This window comes from Lethenteron reissneri, chromosome 17, assembly GCF_015708825.2.
Source record: "Lethenteron reissneri isolate LAM-NWPU_2019-01 chromosome 17, ASM1570882v1, whole genome shotgun sequence".
Lineage (NCBI taxonomy): Eukaryota > Metazoa > Chordata > Hyperoartia > Petromyzontiformes > Petromyzontidae > Lethenteron > Lethenteron reissneri.
In genome coordinates this window covers 13,202,360-13,221,384 of record NC_083795.1, presented here as the reverse complement: position 1 = coordinate 13,221,384, position 19,025 = coordinate 13,202,360, and the positions used below count along the sequence as shown (strand labels likewise).

The 19,025-nt window shown below is 52.9% G+C and overlaps 1 protein-coding gene across 5 annotated transcripts in view; it reads right to left on the bottom strand.

The window, feature by feature from the left end:
- Positions 1-564: 564 nt before the first annotated feature.
- HPSE (heparanase) overlaps positions 565-19,025 on the bottom strand; it is a 31,529-nt gene continuing 13,068 nt past the window's right edge. Inside the window, exons 1-14 of one of the 5 annotated variants that reach the window (XM_061553181.1) lie at positions 15,292-15,498; positions 13,909-14,097; positions 13,009-13,221; positions 11,785-11,930; positions 9,332-9,478; positions 8,545-8,721; positions 7,992-8,166; positions 7,672-7,719; positions 7,315-7,408; positions 6,537-6,643; positions 6,004-6,118; positions 4,563-4,672; positions 3,523-3,672; positions 565-3,188 (exon numbers count right to left, since the gene is read on the bottom strand). In XM_061553181.1, the coding sequence (XP_061409165.1) occupies positions 3,011-3,188; positions 3,523-3,672; positions 4,563-4,672; positions 6,004-6,118; positions 6,537-6,643; positions 7,315-7,408; positions 7,672-7,719; positions 7,992-8,166; positions 8,545-8,721; positions 9,332-9,478; positions 11,785-11,930; positions 13,009-13,217 (1,656 nt within the window). In that variant the 5' untranslated portion in view covers positions 13,218-13,221; positions 13,909-14,097; positions 15,292-15,498 and the 3' untranslated portion in view covers positions 565-3,010. Of the gene's footprint in view, positions 3,189-3,522; positions 3,673-4,562; positions 4,673-6,003; positions 6,119-6,536; positions 6,644-7,314; positions 7,409-7,671; positions 7,720-7,991; positions 8,167-8,544; positions 8,722-9,331; positions 9,479-11,784; positions 11,931-13,008; positions 13,222-13,578; positions 13,714-13,908; positions 14,098-14,321; positions 14,340-15,291; positions 15,499-19,025 lie in introns of those variants that run through there. The other 4 variants (XM_061553183.1, XM_061553185.1, XM_061553182.1 and 1 more) reach the window with 4 other exon arrangements.

The window sequence follows — 19,025 nt, the reverse complement described above, 5'->3', positions numbered from 1 at the left end:
CTCCCCTCTCATCTCACTCTACTCCCCTCCACGCACTCTCCTACCTCTCCCCTCTCATCTCACTCTACTCCCCATCCCTGCACTCTCCTACCTCTCCCCTCTCATCTCACTCTACCCCCCTCCACGCACTCTCCTACCTCTCCCCTCTCATCTCACTCTACTCCCCTCCCTTCTCCCAGCCACGTGTGCTGTCGAGACTCCCTGTCCCTCTTTAAATGTCAGCCTCAAACATTCCCTTTCCCTCTCTGCCTCTTTCTGTCGGTAGAAAATAAATAATTACGCGCACTTGATATGCGATTAGGTACAGACCAAGGGTTGGCAAAACCTGCGGCTCCAGGTTTGGCATGCGGCTCTTTAAGGGCCGCCTCGTAACATTGTTTATCAAGCACCACCGTCTCGTATTCACCACGTGCATTGCGGCCCTTGGCATTTTTATTTTTACGGAAAAAACATGCCTTTTTGGCATTTCCCTTGCGTGGCTTCCATCATTCACCCCCCCCCCCCCCTGCACATCCCTTCCCACGCATTTGGAGCAGACGTCGTGGTGCGTCCGGCGTCACGCCGCTGCGCGCTGCGGTCAGCGCCCTCGGCTCACGATTGGCAAACCGCGAGTTGAACCAATCGACGATCATCGCCATCATCAGCATGTGACTCGTCACCAACCCATCTGTGAATCAGCGTCCATCTGTGTGATTCGTCATCGCCCCCACTGTGTTGATGCACTGACTGTATGACCATCATCTTAAGGGAAGCCAACAGTAGTTGTCCTATGCAAAAACTGACCCTGCCATAGAAATGTGGAATTTATGCCATTGGCTCTGGGCCATCGACAAATATTCAGTGCCGCTTCATATCTCTTTAAGTAGGGGCAGCTTGATTGACTCTACTGTGTGCACTGTTATATCCTGTACATAAAGCACCATCCAAATTCACATCCACCATATATCTTTTCCAGCTCTCCCTTGCAAGGGGCATGATGACGATAAATGATACTGTGCAATCATCACCATCGGCCATGTCAAATCCACTGCTGGATGAAGGCCTCCCCAAGCCACCGCCATCTCTCACGGATGTATGTTGAACTTCTTTCGCATCGTACGTACCACACCGTGCTCATCGATATTGCCACGTAATCACCTGGCACATACACACGAGCAAATTTGCATCACTCCATCTCCACGGCAGACTGCCTCTTGGTTGAGTTCCATTCCGTGACTGCTGCCCGCTCCGAGCAGTGGAACAGCGTGAGAAAGCACGTCAAGCAAATGAATGTGGCTCAGTACTGTATGTTGCACGTAAACTACACAGCATGACGGCACAATGTCGTTTAATCTGTCTGTGTTTAATGTTTATAGTAAAACGTAAAGGGGCACTCATTACACAAAGTGCTTGCCACACATCTCGTCAAGGAGCATAAACCATCGAGTGAGCTCCGGTCATCCTTGCAGTGACTTATGGCTAACCGTTGAACAGAGGGGTCACCGCGCTCTCAAATGCGCTTCTGCGGCCGTCTGGAACGCCCTTCCTTTCGTCAAATCATCTAGATTGAAAACTCATTTATTAAGAACTGCTTTTTGTTTTTAGTTGGTTGTCCTTCCTCCGCGCCTTCGATTAGCATGGTTGTTTATGTACGGTTCGAAAGAAGTTCAACATATATACATACTGCCCCAGTGGTGGATAACCAGAAAGAGTTGTGCGACGCACGTGTTAGCGGAAGGTTGGTGCTCGTCTGGCCGGATGAAACTCTGACAGGGATCGCTCAGCCGTCGGACAAGCGGGTTATCCGCCAACTCGTGGATCACGTTCAGAATAACGCATTATTTAGCGATACTGCCGATGCCGCTGCTGCTGCGTTGGCAGTGGTGCACAAGCACAATTAACAAACAAAACAATCTAGACACATTCTGTGTCAATAACACGATGTTTCTGGCAACAGATTTGTAAGACTTGAGACCTCAAAAGAAAGGTAAATATTCGGCGACGGGAAATTATGTCACCCACAGTGGGCAGTGGGTGACTTTGACAAAGTGGCATTGTGTCCTTAGAAGGTTCCCTTTGTCGGGCAGGGCACTTGGGCCATCATCGTCGTCATCGATGTCCTACGGCTTTAATCTCCACCTCAACGATCTCCAAGTCTTGCCTCTCGAACCTCACGGTTCACATCGCTCTCCTCTCCTCTGGAGTCTCCTGCTGGAAGATGTGCGGAAGGCACGGGGAAGCTGACTGGTGAAATTTGGGGTTTCTCCAAATTTCTCAGACTTTCCTCCAAATTTCTCAAGGCTTCCCACGGAATTTCTTCCAGATTTCCCTGGAAATCCACGTAATTTGCTTGATCCAGATTCCCCAAAAATGTTTACATTTACACGAGTTTTTTTTATTTAAGGAATCAAAAAAGAAATTGAATAAATTCATCGCTAAGAAACATGATAGACCTTAAAACGAAAATGTGGCTCAAGTAAGCGTGCTTTGCTTCAGCACAACCCCTTCCCATTACCGCGGGCGTCCGTGCCGTCACGACAGCAATCGCGGTACCGTAACGCGAAATGCACATTCCAGTGGCCAAATGGCTCTGCGTTCTCCCGATTTCGTTGGATCTCGGAAGCTAAGCAGGTTTGAGCCTAGATAGTACCTGGATGGGAGACTGCCTAGAAATACAATGTGTCATAGGCTTGGGCTACGAGGGGATCAGGATATGGCAATAAAGTCAGGGATTACTGAATCTATCTGTGCGGTGCTTTAAAAAAAAGCTGCCCCTTGTATGTGCACGGTTGGTTTTTCTCCAGGCACTTCAGTTACCTCCCACATGCTCATTATTGGAATTGGTCAAAACATCCCAATGTAGCGGGACCCTGCCGATCTTGAGACGATGACCTCTGTTCCACTATTTGACCAATAATAATTATCATGAATAATTGTGATAATTTATTATCATATTATTAGAATTATAATTCACAATTATTATCATTGCGGTGATTGTCACCGATCTCGCGTGACCGCCACATCACGGCGCCTACGCGTTCCGCCCGCGCTGGAGGCATGCTGGGGCCCGCGCCTCCGGCAGCACGAAGAACGCCAGAGCTCGGGGGGGCAGCGCCAGGGGGGACCCCGGCGGGAGGGGGACCCCCGGGGTCTCGGGGACCGAGCCGTGAGCCTGCGTCCGCAGGGGGGTCCCGTTCAGCATCACGGTCCTGTGGGGGGCGGGTGGGATGGGGATGTGCGGGGATGATAGTGATGGTTTTAAAGCGGCTTGGTGCTTTCGTAATATTCGCGCCATTTTCATAGCACTAGGTTATCGAGAAGGTTCAACGCTTCACGGACGGGTAATGGTCTGTCCATAGGGGGGGGGGGGGGGGAGTAAGGCAATGTTGCTAGGTGGTTTAACCCATCGTTATCGTTAATAGGATCACGAGTGCAATGAATTGGTTTGTGGGAACAAGTAATAGGATCTTGATGTTGGTTAAAATGATCATGATTGCGGTTAATAGGATCGCGAGTGCAGTTAATAGGATCGTGTGCACCTACCTGGAGCGCAGGCCCACGTCGGGGTCACCGGGGAGCAGCAGGAAGCCCTGGGCAGGGCCCTCGCTGAGCGGGGCCGGCAGGGAGAGAGACGCCGGGTTCGACCCCAGGTTCAGTGCGAACAGCGTCACGGAGCCCGCGGGGAAGGACGTACTGGGGGGGGGGGGGGGGGGGGGGAGGGTGGGGGTTGGGTTTAGAGTCCACCGTCATCATCGTCGATGTCATCATCAACTTGACCACTGCTGCCACTATTTTTTTAAACCAGCATTCGTGGAGATCGTCAACGATCGCAATGCAGGGCCCAACTGAAAGTTTTGAGAATCGATGAGGCTGTCCTGTGTGAAGGGCATCACCACCACCACCACCGTCAACATCATCAGTGCACAAAGTGTGTTACGAATTTGATCGCAAGATCTGCTGTTAAAAGTGTAACTGTTCACATTCCAATTTAAAAAAGCTATTCGTCAGGAAATGTTTTTACGATGCATGCTCATCGTGCCCCATGGTGTAAACCAGTGCAGTCTCCACAACTCTTATTGTCCACTCTCTCTACTGGTCTCTCTATTTATATGCCATGAAGGAGGGTCATTATAATATGGTGGAGGGGGTGATGAAGGGGTGGGGTGGAGGGGAGTGGTGGTGGTGGTGGAGAGGAGGGGTGGGGGTGGAGGGGAGTGGTGGTGGAGGGGAGGGGTGGTGGAGGGGAGGGGTGGGGTGGTGGAGGGGAGGTTGTAGAGGGGATGGGTGGGGGTGGAGGGGAGGATGGTGATGGAGGGGAATGGTAGAAGAGGAAGAGGGGGTTCGTGGAGCGCAGGGGTGGAGGGGAGGGGCGGAGGAGAGGGGTGGGGGGCGGAGGAAAGGGGTGGGGGGCAGAGGGGAGGGGTGGTGTAGGGGAGGGGTGTGGGTGGAGGATGGTGATGGAGGGGAGGGGTAGAAGAGGAAGAGGGGGTTCGTGGAGCGCAGGGGTGGGGGGCGGAGGGGAGGGGAGGGTGGTGGTGAAGGGGAGGGGTGTAGAAGGGGGGTGGGTGTGCCCCTCCCCTCACCTGGAGCAGTGCCCGTAAACTCGCACCGAGGGCGTGCCCCCCCCCTCCGCCTCCACGCGCAGCACGCGCCCCCCCACGAGTCGCTTGTGCAGGAGGGAGAGCCAGTAGTCCTGTGGGGGGGAGGACGCGGTCAACGTGTGCACGACCTGGGCCTCCCTTGGGTCCGCTCGGCCTCAAATGAGCACCTGGTGAGGTGTGTAAACATCAGCACTGGGGAGACGAAGACGGCCGGCGGCAGTGTGGGCCACATCGCCGCCCTCGTGAGGCCCCAATTGGTTCTCGCACGAACGGCAGCCGCGGTTCGTTCACTAGGGGCGTTTGGGCACCGCTCCACCAAGCAGCTGGAGATGATAAATATTTTTTCTAGAATTTGTTTTGTTGTGTTTACGTTTTTTTACAATATAATGCTTCTTTCAACGTGAATCGCCTAGTGAAGATAACATTTTAAGCAGTCTGATTTTTGCCTCGGGGAGGTCTCGGGGCGGCTGTGAAGGCATCCGAGTGAGAGATTTCCCTTCATTGCGACGAGCTTCTCGCATTGTAGCCACGCCGCTTGAGACCCATTCAGGGCGGTGACAACGGCGGCCATGGCTGTGACGAGAGACGATGTCACGAGGCGAGGTCGCACCGTGACCTGTAGCAGCTCACGGCCTTCACGACGACACGCGACTGTTATTGCACAGTGCGCGGTGTCTTGGTTGCCTTGGCTAATCTGTTGAGTAGTGGCAGCTGATCTTTAATTGTTCTTTAGGCTTTTAGCGGTGTCAAATGGGTTGTGTAGCATGGACTTGAGGGTCACGGGGACAGCATTTGAGTGCTTTGTTGTCTTGTTTCGTGTTGTTTACGAATGCCTACCGTTGGTAGGCATTCGTTTTCACGAGGCGGCCAACAACCATGACGAGGTTTTTCTTAATCATAACACCGTCGTTTCTGAGGTCACTCACAACAGCCCCACCTAGTGGGGATGTCACGAGACTCCACTGTCTAACGGTCTACAAAGCCATACCGGGGTGAGGGGGGGCATCTTTGTCACTGTTTGTAACACTCCACTTCTCCCACCTACGCCACCAACATTCCTCTTCTCCTGCTGCGATAATTAAGCGATCATTTTATGACTTAGAGTTGTTGCTGTATTTCAGTCCACTGCAGGATGGCGGCTTCCTCCATGTCATGTCGAATGTTTGACCATACTTCACACTGGTCAGTGTGGGTTGCTGAAGTCTAAGTCCAGGACCTGTTAAACGATCACTAGCCTGTGATGCTTGTCTTGGCACTGCCAACTGATGAACCCAAACAAGGACGAGCCTGATCTGCGAACACTGACTTCGCCTTGTAAAGGTGTAACCCCCAGTCTCCATTCCCGCACATCCCCCCCACCCCCAAGTCCACCGCAATCCACCCCCCCCCCCCCCGCATCCCCACCCTTTCCCCGCTCTCTAACCGGCAGAGGGTTGAGGTGGTCGTCCACGAGATTATAGGATCCGTGTCCGAAGAACGCCTGACGCACGACCACGTCCACTCCCATGCGTGCCGCCATGCCCAGCTTGTCCAGCCACCTGCGGGGGGTTCGGGAGGGGGTGGGGGGGTGGAGGTGGGGGGGCAGCGTGTGGGGGGATCGGGGGTTACAATGGCACTCATTGTCACCCGACTTAAGCACCTCAAAGTCAATGTCAGATTATCAAGGTGGTGGTGGTGAGTAGGTGATGATGGTGGTGGTGAATTTTCAAGGTGGTGGTGGTGATGATGGTGGAAGTGGTGGGGATTCTGGTGGTAGTAATGGTAAGAGGTGGTGTGGAGGCTGTGAAGCCGTTTTGGGCCTGGGATACAAGAATTAAGTGTATTGAGGTCATCGGCATTATGGTCAGGGTGAAAGCCCGGGTTAGGGTGATAGTCAAGGTTAGGGCCATGACTGTTCAGGTCAGAGTCTGGCGTGGGGTGATGGTCACGCCTGGGGTCAGGGTCGGGGTCACGCACATGAACCCTGCCACGAAGGTGTCCGATAGCCCCGGCGCTCCGCCCCCCCATGCCGAGCTCGTCTCGCCGAGCCAGATGGCCTTTCCCGGGGCCTCCTTGTTAACCACCTACGGGCACGTGAGCACGAACAGGTGAGTGTGGACAGGTGAGAATGGACAGTTGAGCACAGGTAAGTATATAGAGGTGAGTACATACAGGTGACCGCACACACGTTAGCACAGGTGAGTACATACAGGCGAGTACAAACAGGTGAACAGACAGGTAGGCATGCACAGACAAGAGGCGTAGTGCACAGTGATATAAGACAGCGGTCCCCAACCTTTTTGGCACCAAGGTCCGGTTTTGTGGAAGACAATTTTTTCACAGACCGGGGGGGGGGGGGGGGGGGGTTCATCATTGGGTCTTTCCCCCTTTTCAAAGAAGCTCTCCAGCGACGTTTGTTTTCTACTCATTGTGGCTAGGGGTTAGCAGCTTGTGGGCTTACCAAAACCGTGACTGAGACAAGTGCGTAGTGCGGGAAAGATGGAAGTGGTAAATAAAATCATGGGCGGGCCACGCGCGGACTCACCGCTCACCTCCTGCTGTGCGGCCCAGTTCCTAACAGGCCACGGACCGGTACCGGTCCGCGGCCCGGGGGTTGGGGACCTCTGATATATGATTTGGGGTATAAAACAAGTGGCAGAGGAATATGGGATAGGGGCATGAGACAGAGGAGTACTGTAGGGGGCATGGGGTTTGGAATACGGGGCAGGGGGTAGTAGGCGCACGGGGGTCTCACCTCCTGCACGGCGCTGATCTCTGCTGCCAGAGAGTCCAGCATCTGGGGGTCCATGAAGTTGTCAAGCGTGGCTGTGCGTCCGTTCATGTAATACCTGCGAGGGCACAGGTCAAAGGTCACAGTGGCAAAAGATGGCATTGGACGTAGCCATGCAAACCGTTTATAATGAAATGTCAGTGTCTCTACTGTATTGATCGACTCAATAGCTGGAATGTGGAGTAACCCCAGTGCACAATAGCCCCCTGGCACAATCGCCCCCCCCCCCCCCCATCAAATGGTGGCGATTAAGGAGGAAGAACCAGAACAAACGGAGGAGTTGCAGGATATTGGGAGCAGCTCTAATGGCCATTCACTCACTGGTGCCACGTCACAGCCTCAATGGCATCCTTGGCCGAGTCCAGAAACCTGTGCCGGGAAGGGGGAGGGGGGGGGAAACAGAGGGGAGAGGTCACCAAGAGATGTGACCCAAGGTCACGTGGCACATAAACGTAACCCAGGTGTGTGATAAAAAAAACTGTTGACCCAGTGCCATGTGTTACAAACACTCAGGAGGCAGGGTCATGTAACCCAGAGTCATGTCACTGGAGGATTGTGACCTCGGGTCATTTGACAAATAGACATGACCTACCGCAGAGACCCAGGGATGTGGATGCGGCCACCCGCGGGGCCCCTCCTACCCCGTGAGCAGGGTGAGGGCGCTGCGCCGCGGCCGGGTGATGTCGGGGCCGTAGAGCTTCGCATCCTGGAACGCGGGGTGGCTCGACCTGAGCAGCGTCCGCAGCGCCAAGAAGTCTGCCCCGAGCTGCGCTCCGCTCACCTGCCTCCCCGCCACGTGAGGGTAGCTGTTGGGTTCTGAGCGCAGTAAGCAAACACCGTGCGCGCGGCGATCATGCGGACGCCGTCGACGAACGCTCGCCCGCTGGGTTACAACGTGCGCACCGCACTTTACCGGGAGCGTCCCTTGAGGCCCCCTCCCCCCCGCGGGCATTGCTGCTCGGCGAGGTGAGACGGAAGCTGCTGCGTGCGGCGGATTTAGGCGCGACTCGAACCGCGAACCTCCCCATAGCAAGAGTCGAACACGCCACCGCCGGGCCACGTCACCGCCTCCCCCCCACCCCTCCCACCGGAGGTCCCAGGGCCCCGGTGCAGTTGCGCCGCCTGCGGCAACTCGACAGCGGCTACGCCACGCGGTGTGCGGTGCGGCGTGGTGAGGTGCGGCGCGTCCCTCACCGTTGCCGAGCTCCCAGGAGACGTGGTCCTGGCCGCGCGCGTGGACGTGGCGCAGGATGAGCCGCGCATTGCCGTCGTCCCACGCGCCGCTCGGGCCGCGCAGCAGCGCGTTGAGGCCGAAGACGAGGCGCAGGCCCGAGCACGCCGAGAAGCCCAGCAGCTCGTCCAGCGCGGCGCCTGTGACGCCCGCAGGCCGGAGCAGGGACAAGATCAGGATCGAGAGCGGGAGCCGGATCAGCAGGAGAATCAGGATTAAGAAAGCAAGAGGAGAATTACGGTCGAAAAGAAGGAGAGGACGAGGGGCAGGAGAAGGAGGAAAAATTAAGAAAAGGATCAGGACCAGGGCTTAGTTTCAACCAGGTCCACACCCAGTACACCACATCCAGGATACCTCTCTCACTCTGGCTACGGCTACTGGTCAAGTTCCACCAGTTCACCGACGGCCCGGACACTGTTCAGTTTTAAGTCCTAATGAGGACCGATGTGATGTTTTTTGACATGTGATGTTGCCGTGTGATGGTGGCGGTGGTGGTGTGCAACCGTTGCTTTTGAGCCGTGTGATGTGGCTGCAATGTGTGATGGAAATGATGATTATGATGGAGCTGAGCGATAGTGCTCTAGGATATACGGAGATGATGGTGATGCAGCCGTGTGATGCTCAAGTGCTCTACGATGTGATGAAAAACAAAATGTGCCAAGCTTTATCAATCCAATGCTCGACGCTGAATGAGATGGTGCTGTATGTGATGCTGCTCATTGTTGTGGCAGTGCGTGATGCTGCTGGGACCTGTCATGGTGATGTTCTTCAAGGTTTTTCTCCGTTCATCTCGGAGCATCCCTGGCAGGAGTTCCTCTGCCCTCTGCCTCTGCCTCCGGATCTTCGCCTCCGAGAAGAGCGGGGGGCGACACGAGACTCGGGGCTCCATCCGCACCTCTGCACACACCCACGCATACAGAGAGACAAAGGTCCTCCGTGTAGCCTTAACAGACTGTTGGGGCAAGTGCTGTTAGCGAGTAGCACCTATGGAATGCTGGCACGGCGCACAAAGGGGTGGGTGGCCAACACCATGCCCAGCCACCTTTGTCTCCCCAGCGGCGATGGTTACCCACTGCACCAGCTTTCATTTGAGGCCGAGTCGACCTAGGAGATGCTCACGAACTCAGGTCACCGGGGTTGCAATGCAGCGCACTCACCGATATACTCTCGCTCCCTGGACACACACACACGTGTAAACATGCATCATCACGCTCATGGTTCGGCCACGGAGACGCAACCCCTTTTCTTTGCTCTTTGCCCAGGCGTGCTCCCTTTTCGCGGCTCTGGCTGTGACGACCCGCGGCTTGACGTAGCGTCCTCATTAAACCCTCGTCCCCCCCCCACCCAAGCCGCCTGCTAGGAGCGCGACAGACAGACTTAGCGCACCGGTGCATCACTGACACATACAGACACCTGACACCGCACAGCGCCAACCAATTCGGTGGTCAGACGAGCCAGGCACGATGAGCCACGTGTACAGATCACGGTGCAGAAATCACTCTGCAGCCACAGAGGCAGCGAGGTGGTGCAGCGAGCAGGGTTGCCGGTCATCAACGTCATCGTCATCAGCCACGATATATATCCACTTTTGGATGGAGACCTCCCCCAAGCCGCTGCCATCCTTGAGGGATGCGCGATGTGACGGTGGACCGAGCTCCCGCACGCTTAAGCGGACTTCATCGCTCCGCTCTCTCGTTGTGGACGTATTCGTCTCCGTGACGAGTCTGCAAGCGACGACCTGTTCTGCCCCAAGCCCGCTCACTTTCTTTTACGGTCACTGTGATGTCTCCAACTTGCGAACGTCTCCCTATGCCCTATGTTCCTCTTCCTCAGTAGTGTCATTCCATGCTTGTCAATCCAAGCTTTCATCTCCCCAAAGGGGTGCTGATCTGCTGCGTTTATTCTCTACTATGTGCAGACGTGTTTTAGTGGTGTCCCCTCGTATGTGTGGGTTTTTCTCCGGCTACTGCAGCTTCTATCCACACCAAACAAAAAATAACAGGAACAAATACGCTCAATAAGGTACTGGCCAAACATCCCAGAGCAGGATCCTCCTGACATAGAAGCCTTGAGACTCAGAAAGACATTCCGAAATAAATTATTGGATAAAAAAAGAATGGCCTTGAGATTCACAAACGCTTTATAGATAAATAAATATGTTATAGTCCTTGGGTAAAGGAATTGGTCAATTGTTGAAAGTAGGATCTCCTTTCAAAACATTTTCCTGAAACGCGGAGAGACATTGAACGGCGAAGAAGCGGGAGCTCGGGACGACGGGATTGAGGTCCGGAATAGAGCCAGGAAACTTAACCCTGAGCTGCGTTCAGAGGCTCTCGGTCTCCTTCTGTGGCTGGCGACAGTCACTGATCACTCCACGGAGCCACTGCCATCGAATAAAGCGTTGGTGCCTTTATTTTTAATAAAAAGTATGTTGGCCAATGATCTTTGTCAAGTAAATGAACACACACACTATTATTTTCATTCAGTAGAGGATTTGGCCAAACTTCCCAATGCAAGACTCTGGCGTTTCTCCTTCTCATCCTCAACCTCGTCTCCTCGCCTCCAGCAATCCAAATCATCCACCCTCAATGCACCCGATCTCGTTGGAATCCCAGTTCATAGTTTGATGGAAAATTGCCTGGCAATAATCACAATAATTACTATAAATCAATTTGTAATGCACACAGAATATTTCACGGACATAAACGGCTGTGACTGAGGCACGGAGCCAAGCTGAGTATCGCTCGAATGCCGCGCGAGAAAATGGTGGGGCCTTTAAGTGTCTCTTTAAGCGTATCTTTAAGCCAGTGTAGATTGAACGTTGCTGCTGTGATTGTGCAGCGGGACGACAACGATGATGATGGCCGCAATCCATATGGCTGGGGCTGCCACGGAGAAACCACGCCCGGCAGTGGCGCTGCCCAAGCGAACTGCGGTTGAATAACGAGCGTCGTTAGCTTGGGCAACGAGGGGGCCACAAGATGAGAGCACAGCGACAGACCGGTGAAAATGTACGTGTTATCCCCTCAATTGCTGGTGGGTTTTCTCCGGGGACTCCACTTTCCTCCCGCACGCACGATGCCAAAAAGCTCGCATGTAGAATGGACCAAACATCCCACTGTAGCAGGATCCTCCTGAAACAGAAGCGTTGAGACTCGGGCGAGGCTTTATTTCCTGGGGAACAATAAAGAGGCAATAATTACCATTGTTCTCCCACGAGGGGGTCAAGCCGGAAACCCACGAGGGGCTCCCAGATTCCGGCTGGAAGATCAGGAAGTCCTGCCTCGTGCCCCCAAAGCGCAGGAACGCTGGGGTCAGGGCCTTGGCCAGGGTGACGAGGCGAACGTGTCTGGTGGAGCAGAGGCAGGGCGAGGTGCAGCCTGAGATGACTAGCAGATGCATCACCGTCACCACCATCACGTACAGCCCATTTGTCAATCCACTGCTGGATGAGGGATGAGGCCCTACCCATGCCGTGCTGCGCTCACGGCCAACATCGAATATTTGAAACCGGTCCTCCCCTAGGTAGACCCAGCCTAAAATTGGTACCTGGTGCGGTGTGTAAACTTTGCCACTGGGGAGACAAAGACGGCCGGGCGTGGTGCTGGCCACCCACCCTGTCACGTGCCGTGTCCGCCTTCAAAAGTGCTCGCTAACAGCGCTTGCCCCAAAAGTCAATTAAGTCTGTGTGTCTATACTATATATGGGCATGTGCGTGTGCGCACAGTACAGTCCGCGCAACTTGTTTACATGCCGGTGCGTCTGTGCGTGTGGTCGAGAAACCCAATGTGTATGATTACTTATTATTCTAATTTATCCATAAAATCCTGACCTCGTTCCACGACTCGATATCGGGAAGGGCCCCCCGCTAAGTTTCGCGGGATCTTTAACGTCCACCGTGCTGCTGGACGACGCGCGCTGTCTTCACACGGGCAAGTAGCGCTACAACAACAACCGCCATTCGCCACTAAGTGGCAGTGACGTCACCACGACGCTCGTGCCAGGCTAGGTGCACCTTGGGGCCACGTGAAGTGTCGAACGCCCGCTGGCAGGAGGTCACGGGGCAGACCCAGGTGCCACAGGTCGACTGACTGAGATGACCGAGATGACTGGCTGATGCACCACCTGTGCCCCCTACTGTGGCAACTTTCTGTGCTTTAGCCACCCGGCACTCCGCTCGTTGTTGTGAGCGTCGCTCCTCCGCCCTCCGTTGTTGTTGGAGGGCGACTGCCCCCAACTGCCCAGTAGCAGCAGCGTCCTTCACGAGCCTCCTCCACAAGTAGCGCACACACAGACGCACAGCCAAAGTGTCGACCAGGGGGCCCATCCGTGGCTGGGTGTTGGAACCGACGAAGCCCCCTTACACGGAGCGGCCGACGTCGTTCCACCGGGTTGACGCGTGTAGATCTCCCCTCGCTCACCCTCACCTCAGGAAGTCGATCCATCCGTTCTCCACCACCGAGGTGTCGATGGCGAACGAGAGGAACTCGGTGCTGAGGGCGTGCAACGCCTCGCTCGTGTCCACGCTGAGAGCGACTTCCACGGGAGCGCCGCGGCTCTCCCCGTCTCGCCGCGCCGCCGCCACCGCCGATGCGCACAAACAGAAGACGAAAGCGCGGAGCGTCGCTCCCTCCATCACTCTGGGGTGGGGAAGAGGCAATGGGTGAGTGATGATGGTGATGGTTGTGCCGGTGGTGGTAATTGATGATGGTGGTGATAGTGATGGTTATTCGTTATAACTGCGGTGATGATAAATTGGAATTACTCTTTGGTTCTTTGGGTAAAGTCACGTAGAAAATCAAATAACAATAGAATACGACGTTTCGGTTGCAACTCAAGCAACCATCATCAGGTAAGAATGAATGATGAAACACAGACACGGAAACAACACAGGCACACGCACATGCAGAGAGAGAGAGAGGCACACACAAAGACACACCGAGCGAGACACACACCAAGACAAACAAGGTAAGTAAAATTGTGATGACAATTGTTACTTGACGATGGTGCGGTGATGGCTATTGACGATGATGATGGAGGTTGATCAGTAGAATGATGATTCCGATGGCGGTGACGACGACGATGAGTTAATCAACTCCGACGACGACGAAAAGTACGCACGCACATCCCGCTCCTTGCGCAGAACAACCCAATCTCGGCGATCGCCTCCTCCCCTTCCTCCTCCTCCCAGACCCCTCGAGCCCAGCTCCGCTGTGACAACAATTGGCGGGGCACCACCAATGGCCAGGGTCTCTCACTCGCCTCCAACTCCCCACGGCAAAGGACAATCTGCAAGCCAACCTCCCTCCTAACGCCAGCCTCCCTACCGACAGCAGCAGCAGCGGAGCGGTGGCGAGCGGATGAGGATCGAGTGCCGATGACGAGAGGGCACGCGGTCGGCTCCGAGGACTCACGGCGTGAGCTGTGGGTCGTGGCTTTATTGCCAGTGGGTGAGGCGGTCTCGGCTCGGTTTGATGATTGCACAAAGACCGGTCGGGGTTTAGTTCCAGCCGAGTCTGTGGGCGTTGGCAAACCGGAAAAACATACTTCCGTCGTCGGCGGCACACCGCATCGAGTGTACTTCTCTCTCTCACGCTATGCCAGTGGCTGTTACAGTCGAGTGCCAACCTGAACTGCTCCCGTCTATGCCAGCGACCACGAAAGAAAACAAAATTCAGTGGGAAAACAAATTTTGGGTGCGTAACATCAGCAGCAGCGCCACCTCGCAACAACAACAAACCTGCCATTCGTCACTAAGTGGCGGTGACGACACCGTGGCGCTTGTGCCAGGCTAGGTGCACTTTGAGGCCAGGTACAGTGTCGGAACGCCCGCTGGCAGGAGGTCACGGGACAGACCCAGGTGCCATGGGTTGGCCGACTGAGATGACTGGCTGATGCATCACCGTCACCACCATATGGTTTTGCTTTACTGCTTGAGCCGAATGGCTCACAGGGCCATATACCAAATAAATGAAACTGAAACTGAGTAAGCCGGGGGGGGGGGGGGGGGTAGGTTTGTGGCAATTGTGGAGCCGTGAGGTCTTTGGGAAAAAATGCGGAATCGTGTTTGAGTCGGTAAGAAAAAAAAGACCCGGCACGGCCGAAAACAAGAAAAACCCACACACCTGCATTCACTCACGAAGTCAACACAAAGATCCCCCGTGTAGCCTAACGCAGCCTGGAGGGGCAAGTGCTGTTCTATATCCATTAAGATCGGACGGCGAACACCACGCTCGGTCTCCTTTTATACACGCACTTCGCCAGGTGCCCATTTAAGGCTGAGCTGACCTAGGGGAAGCCCAGCACCGGTTCAAATACTCGCCACAGAGCTCGTAGCGCGGTGCGCTAACTACTGCGCCACCACTCACACAAACGCAACAACAAAGACAAAGATCCCCCTATAGCCTGTAACAGACTGTAGGGGCAAGTGCTGTTAGCGAGCACCTATGAAGGCCGGCACGGCACACGAAGGGGGTGGGCTTGCCAACACCACGCCCGGCCGCCTTTGTCTTCCTCGTGGCAATTATTTTTACAAATAGCACTAAGTACTCATTTGAGGCTGAGTCGACCTAGGGGGAGGCCCAGGACCGGTTCAGCCAATACGTCACTGGGTGTTGGCCGTGAGAGGGAATCGAACTCGGGGTCGCCAGGTTCGTAGCGCAGCGTAGCGCTAACCACGACACTACCGCTCCCCACGCAGAGCAACTCACCTGTATTGACACTGTTGTTGTCACGCACCCACACCGCCACACGCTGGCTTCTCGCACCTACGCACTGGCACGCTCATTCACAATCCAGAAACTCGAACGGCAGCCGAGATTCGTCACTAAGCGGCGGTGACATCGTGCCAGCCTAGGTGCACTTTGAGACGGTTCACGTGAAGTGTTGAAGATTCGCTGCAGGCAGGAGATCACGGGACAGACCCAAGTGCCATGGGTTGACCGGTTAATGACTGATAGATGCAGCAACCTATGCTCTCCACTGTGCCACTGCACACACAAAGACATTCTTGGTTCTTTCGGTAAAGTCACGTAGAAGGGAAATAATAAAATAATGAAAATAAAACGTCATAAAATTCTCACGACGTTTCAGCCACAACGCAAGCAGCCGAAACGTCATGAGAATTGTATGATGTTTTATTTTATTATTTCCATCGACGTGACTTTACCGAAAGAACCAAGAATATGAATCCCTGCAGTCACGAAAGCTTTAAATCGAAATTTAAAGACAAAGATCTTCTTAACGGACTGGGGCAAGTTCTGATAGCGAGCACCTATGAAGGCCAGAACGGCACACGAGGGGGTGGTGAAGCCAGGATCACGTCCGACCGCATTTGTCTCCCCCAATATGTTTACACACCACACCGAGTACGGTACCGTTTTCAATGCGATCCACCTAGTCCTGGTATAAACCCAACACTGATGCTAGCCTTGGCGGGGAATCTAACTCTGACTTCCTGTTTTCTCACACGCAATCGCATTTTCCATCAGCAAAGTCCGCCGTGAACTCGTGTGACCGGCGGGTCCTTGAGTGGTTATCTTCGTAGCACCAGGCATCATTATCATCGTTACCACACTTTTTTTAACGAGGATGGGGGCAGAGCAGGGGGTTACGTTGTGAGCAACATAGGGCAGTGCAGCAAAATCAGACGTCGTATGCCAGTAAACATGCAACGTTGGCCCAACGTTCTGGGATTCGTTACTGGGATTGTATTTCTTCTATACCGTACTCCCACGTCTATGCTCCTCGTCTTCACAAATTGGCAATGTAATTGAGGAAGTGTTTCTACCGGCTGTGATGATACATCAGCCCGGTTTCCTTCTGGTCTAACTGATGTATAAGCGTTGTAGTTTTACTGAACTATTTCAACTGAAAAATAACCTTGGGAACTCCAAAAAAAAAAAGCGTTGAGCCACAAGACCGGGAGATGTAAGGACAGCAAGTGGGTTCGCGAACCCATCTGTGTGGGCATTTGAGTGTTGTCCAGGATAATTATTGGTTATTTTTTTCCTCCGGATAGTCCAGTTTTCCTCGACACGAAGTAAAACACTTTCAGGAAATTGAAATTAACTAGTCTTGAGACTAAGTGGGGCATTTCGGGGGGGAACCGACAATATTGTATCTAATACCATTGATCTCGTTTGTAATTGTGTCCAGAGTGCCCAGTGACACGTGCATAGCACACGTAATGACACATGTATTGGTATTTTACATCTATAATTAATACAGCGTGCATTTTTAGACTAAATACCTTACCCAGTCATGGAACACATCATAAATACGCATAATTCAAAATCTGTATTAATAACGGAGGAATCCGATGAGCTATATTTTTCACTGATGTCCGGTAGGGGCGGGTTAGAACGTTACAACAACAAACATTACAACAACACGATACAAATGCAAAGCATAGGAAAGGTAAGAAAATCACTTAAACATACACGCATAAAACACTTTTTTTTATCTTACCAGGTAAAGCCCACTTAGCTAGTAGCTTATTTTTCAGAAGAGACCTGACCACAAATGATAGCTCAACGAAGTGGCTTATTTATGGACATTTACAGCAGCAAAATAACGTAAATTATTTAAAGGCATGTTTGTAATTAAATGGAGGACCCCAACGACTCGTATACAATGTATCCTTAGCTGTAACATAATACAACAAGTGCATTATTTATTCAGGATAGCACACTAATTCTTTTTTTCAGGAGGGTCCTGCATTTGAGTTTTTTTATTGTAACATGTTTTTGACCCATTGGCTCAACTTGAAATACCTGTTGACCGTTATGAAACCATCCGCGATGTGGTTCATTGGACTGCCTGGGCAATGTTTATCAGAATCAGGCGACGTGTTCGTCCTATCTGAAGAAACTTCTCACGTTACTGTGTTGATAAATACGTCGCTGAGAGCCTGCCTCTGTGCCTGACTCACCTTCTCACTTCTCCTTTCTCATGGCTGATGTGGATGCAGAGCGACGACTACTATTTCACATTCAGACGGTCAAGCCAGACAACCGCATCAGGAGCAGCAGAGTGGATCGCTGTGATGTCTCCTTCGTATTTGTGGATCAGGCATTTCGTCGTTATATGTTGTACGGTCTGTTCTGGATGACCACAGTCGCACGCTTAAATTTTGCTACGTGACTTTGTATACGTGCAGTCTCAGTGCAGCTGGTGCCATCTTCATCAATGGTTTCCATAACTGGTTTATATCGTTAATTAAGCAAGCCCTTGGTTCGTGCTAAATTGGAAGATCAGGCTTCATGAGTATCACGGTTGTTGTTTTTACGCTTGTTTTGTGTTACTCACTGAGGATTAACTCTGGTCCAGGGGGGTCCTGTCCAGGCCACTTGCTGTACTTCCCTCTCCTGCCTAGGACCGTCCTGGGTGCTGCTGTGCGTAATCCTTCATGCGTAATTTGCGGGTATTTCTTTTAGAATCAACCAATCTTTATTTTACGTGCCAAATATAGCCCTCAATAAAGTAGGCATCGGTGCACATTACAACAGAACGGGAACGGTACAGGGGGCAGAGAACAACAGGAGTGACTTAACATAACAATGGGATGTTTTGCCAATCCTGCCATACTACCAGTTACGTTGCGTTTTGTTTAGCTCTGGGAAGAAACCGGAGAACCCGGAGGAAAACAAAGCAGAAGCGAGGGAGAACAAACAAACGCCACATAAAAAGGCACCCAAGTCTGGAATCGAATCCTGGACCTTCTTTCTTACTGTGAGGCACTCGGATTACCACTGCGTCATCCTGCCGGGTAAGTGGGATGTTGATATGTATTTGTCATATACTATATGAAACACGAGTTTTGCTAGCTGGCCGTCCGTGCAAGCCTTTTCTAAAACACAGTATTAATGTACTGTATGTTGAACTTATTTCGCGCTATACGTGGCCAAAACCGCACTAATCAGAGGTGCGGAGGAAGGACAAACTGAACACGAAATTAGTATTTCAATCTAGATTTAAAAGTGCATAGCTCCAGTGGCTTCCTGATATCGGAAGGAAGAGCGTTCCAGACGGCCGCAGAAGTGCATCTGAAAGCACGATGAGGTCACCGTCTTTGTTCGATGGTTAGCCAAAAGCCGCATCTAGGATGACCGGAGTTTGCGGGACAGTGTATAGTCTTTGACGAGATCAGCAAGGCATTGTGGTTCATCTGTGGCAAATACTTTGTGTAAGTCGTTAATTAAAATTAATCAGCCATGGTCAATCCACTGCTGGACGAAGGCCTCCCCAAGCCACCGCCATCTCTCACAATGCTGGGATGTGACAATGGTTTTAGATACAATATTGCCTTTTTGTTCTTCCAGAAACGCCTCACTGAGTCTCAAGACTAGTTTAATAGGAGGGGCATGCATTGGGATGTTTGGCCAATTTCAATACCATGCAAGTGGTTTGCTTCGTGTGGAGAAAAACTGGACTATCCGGAGGA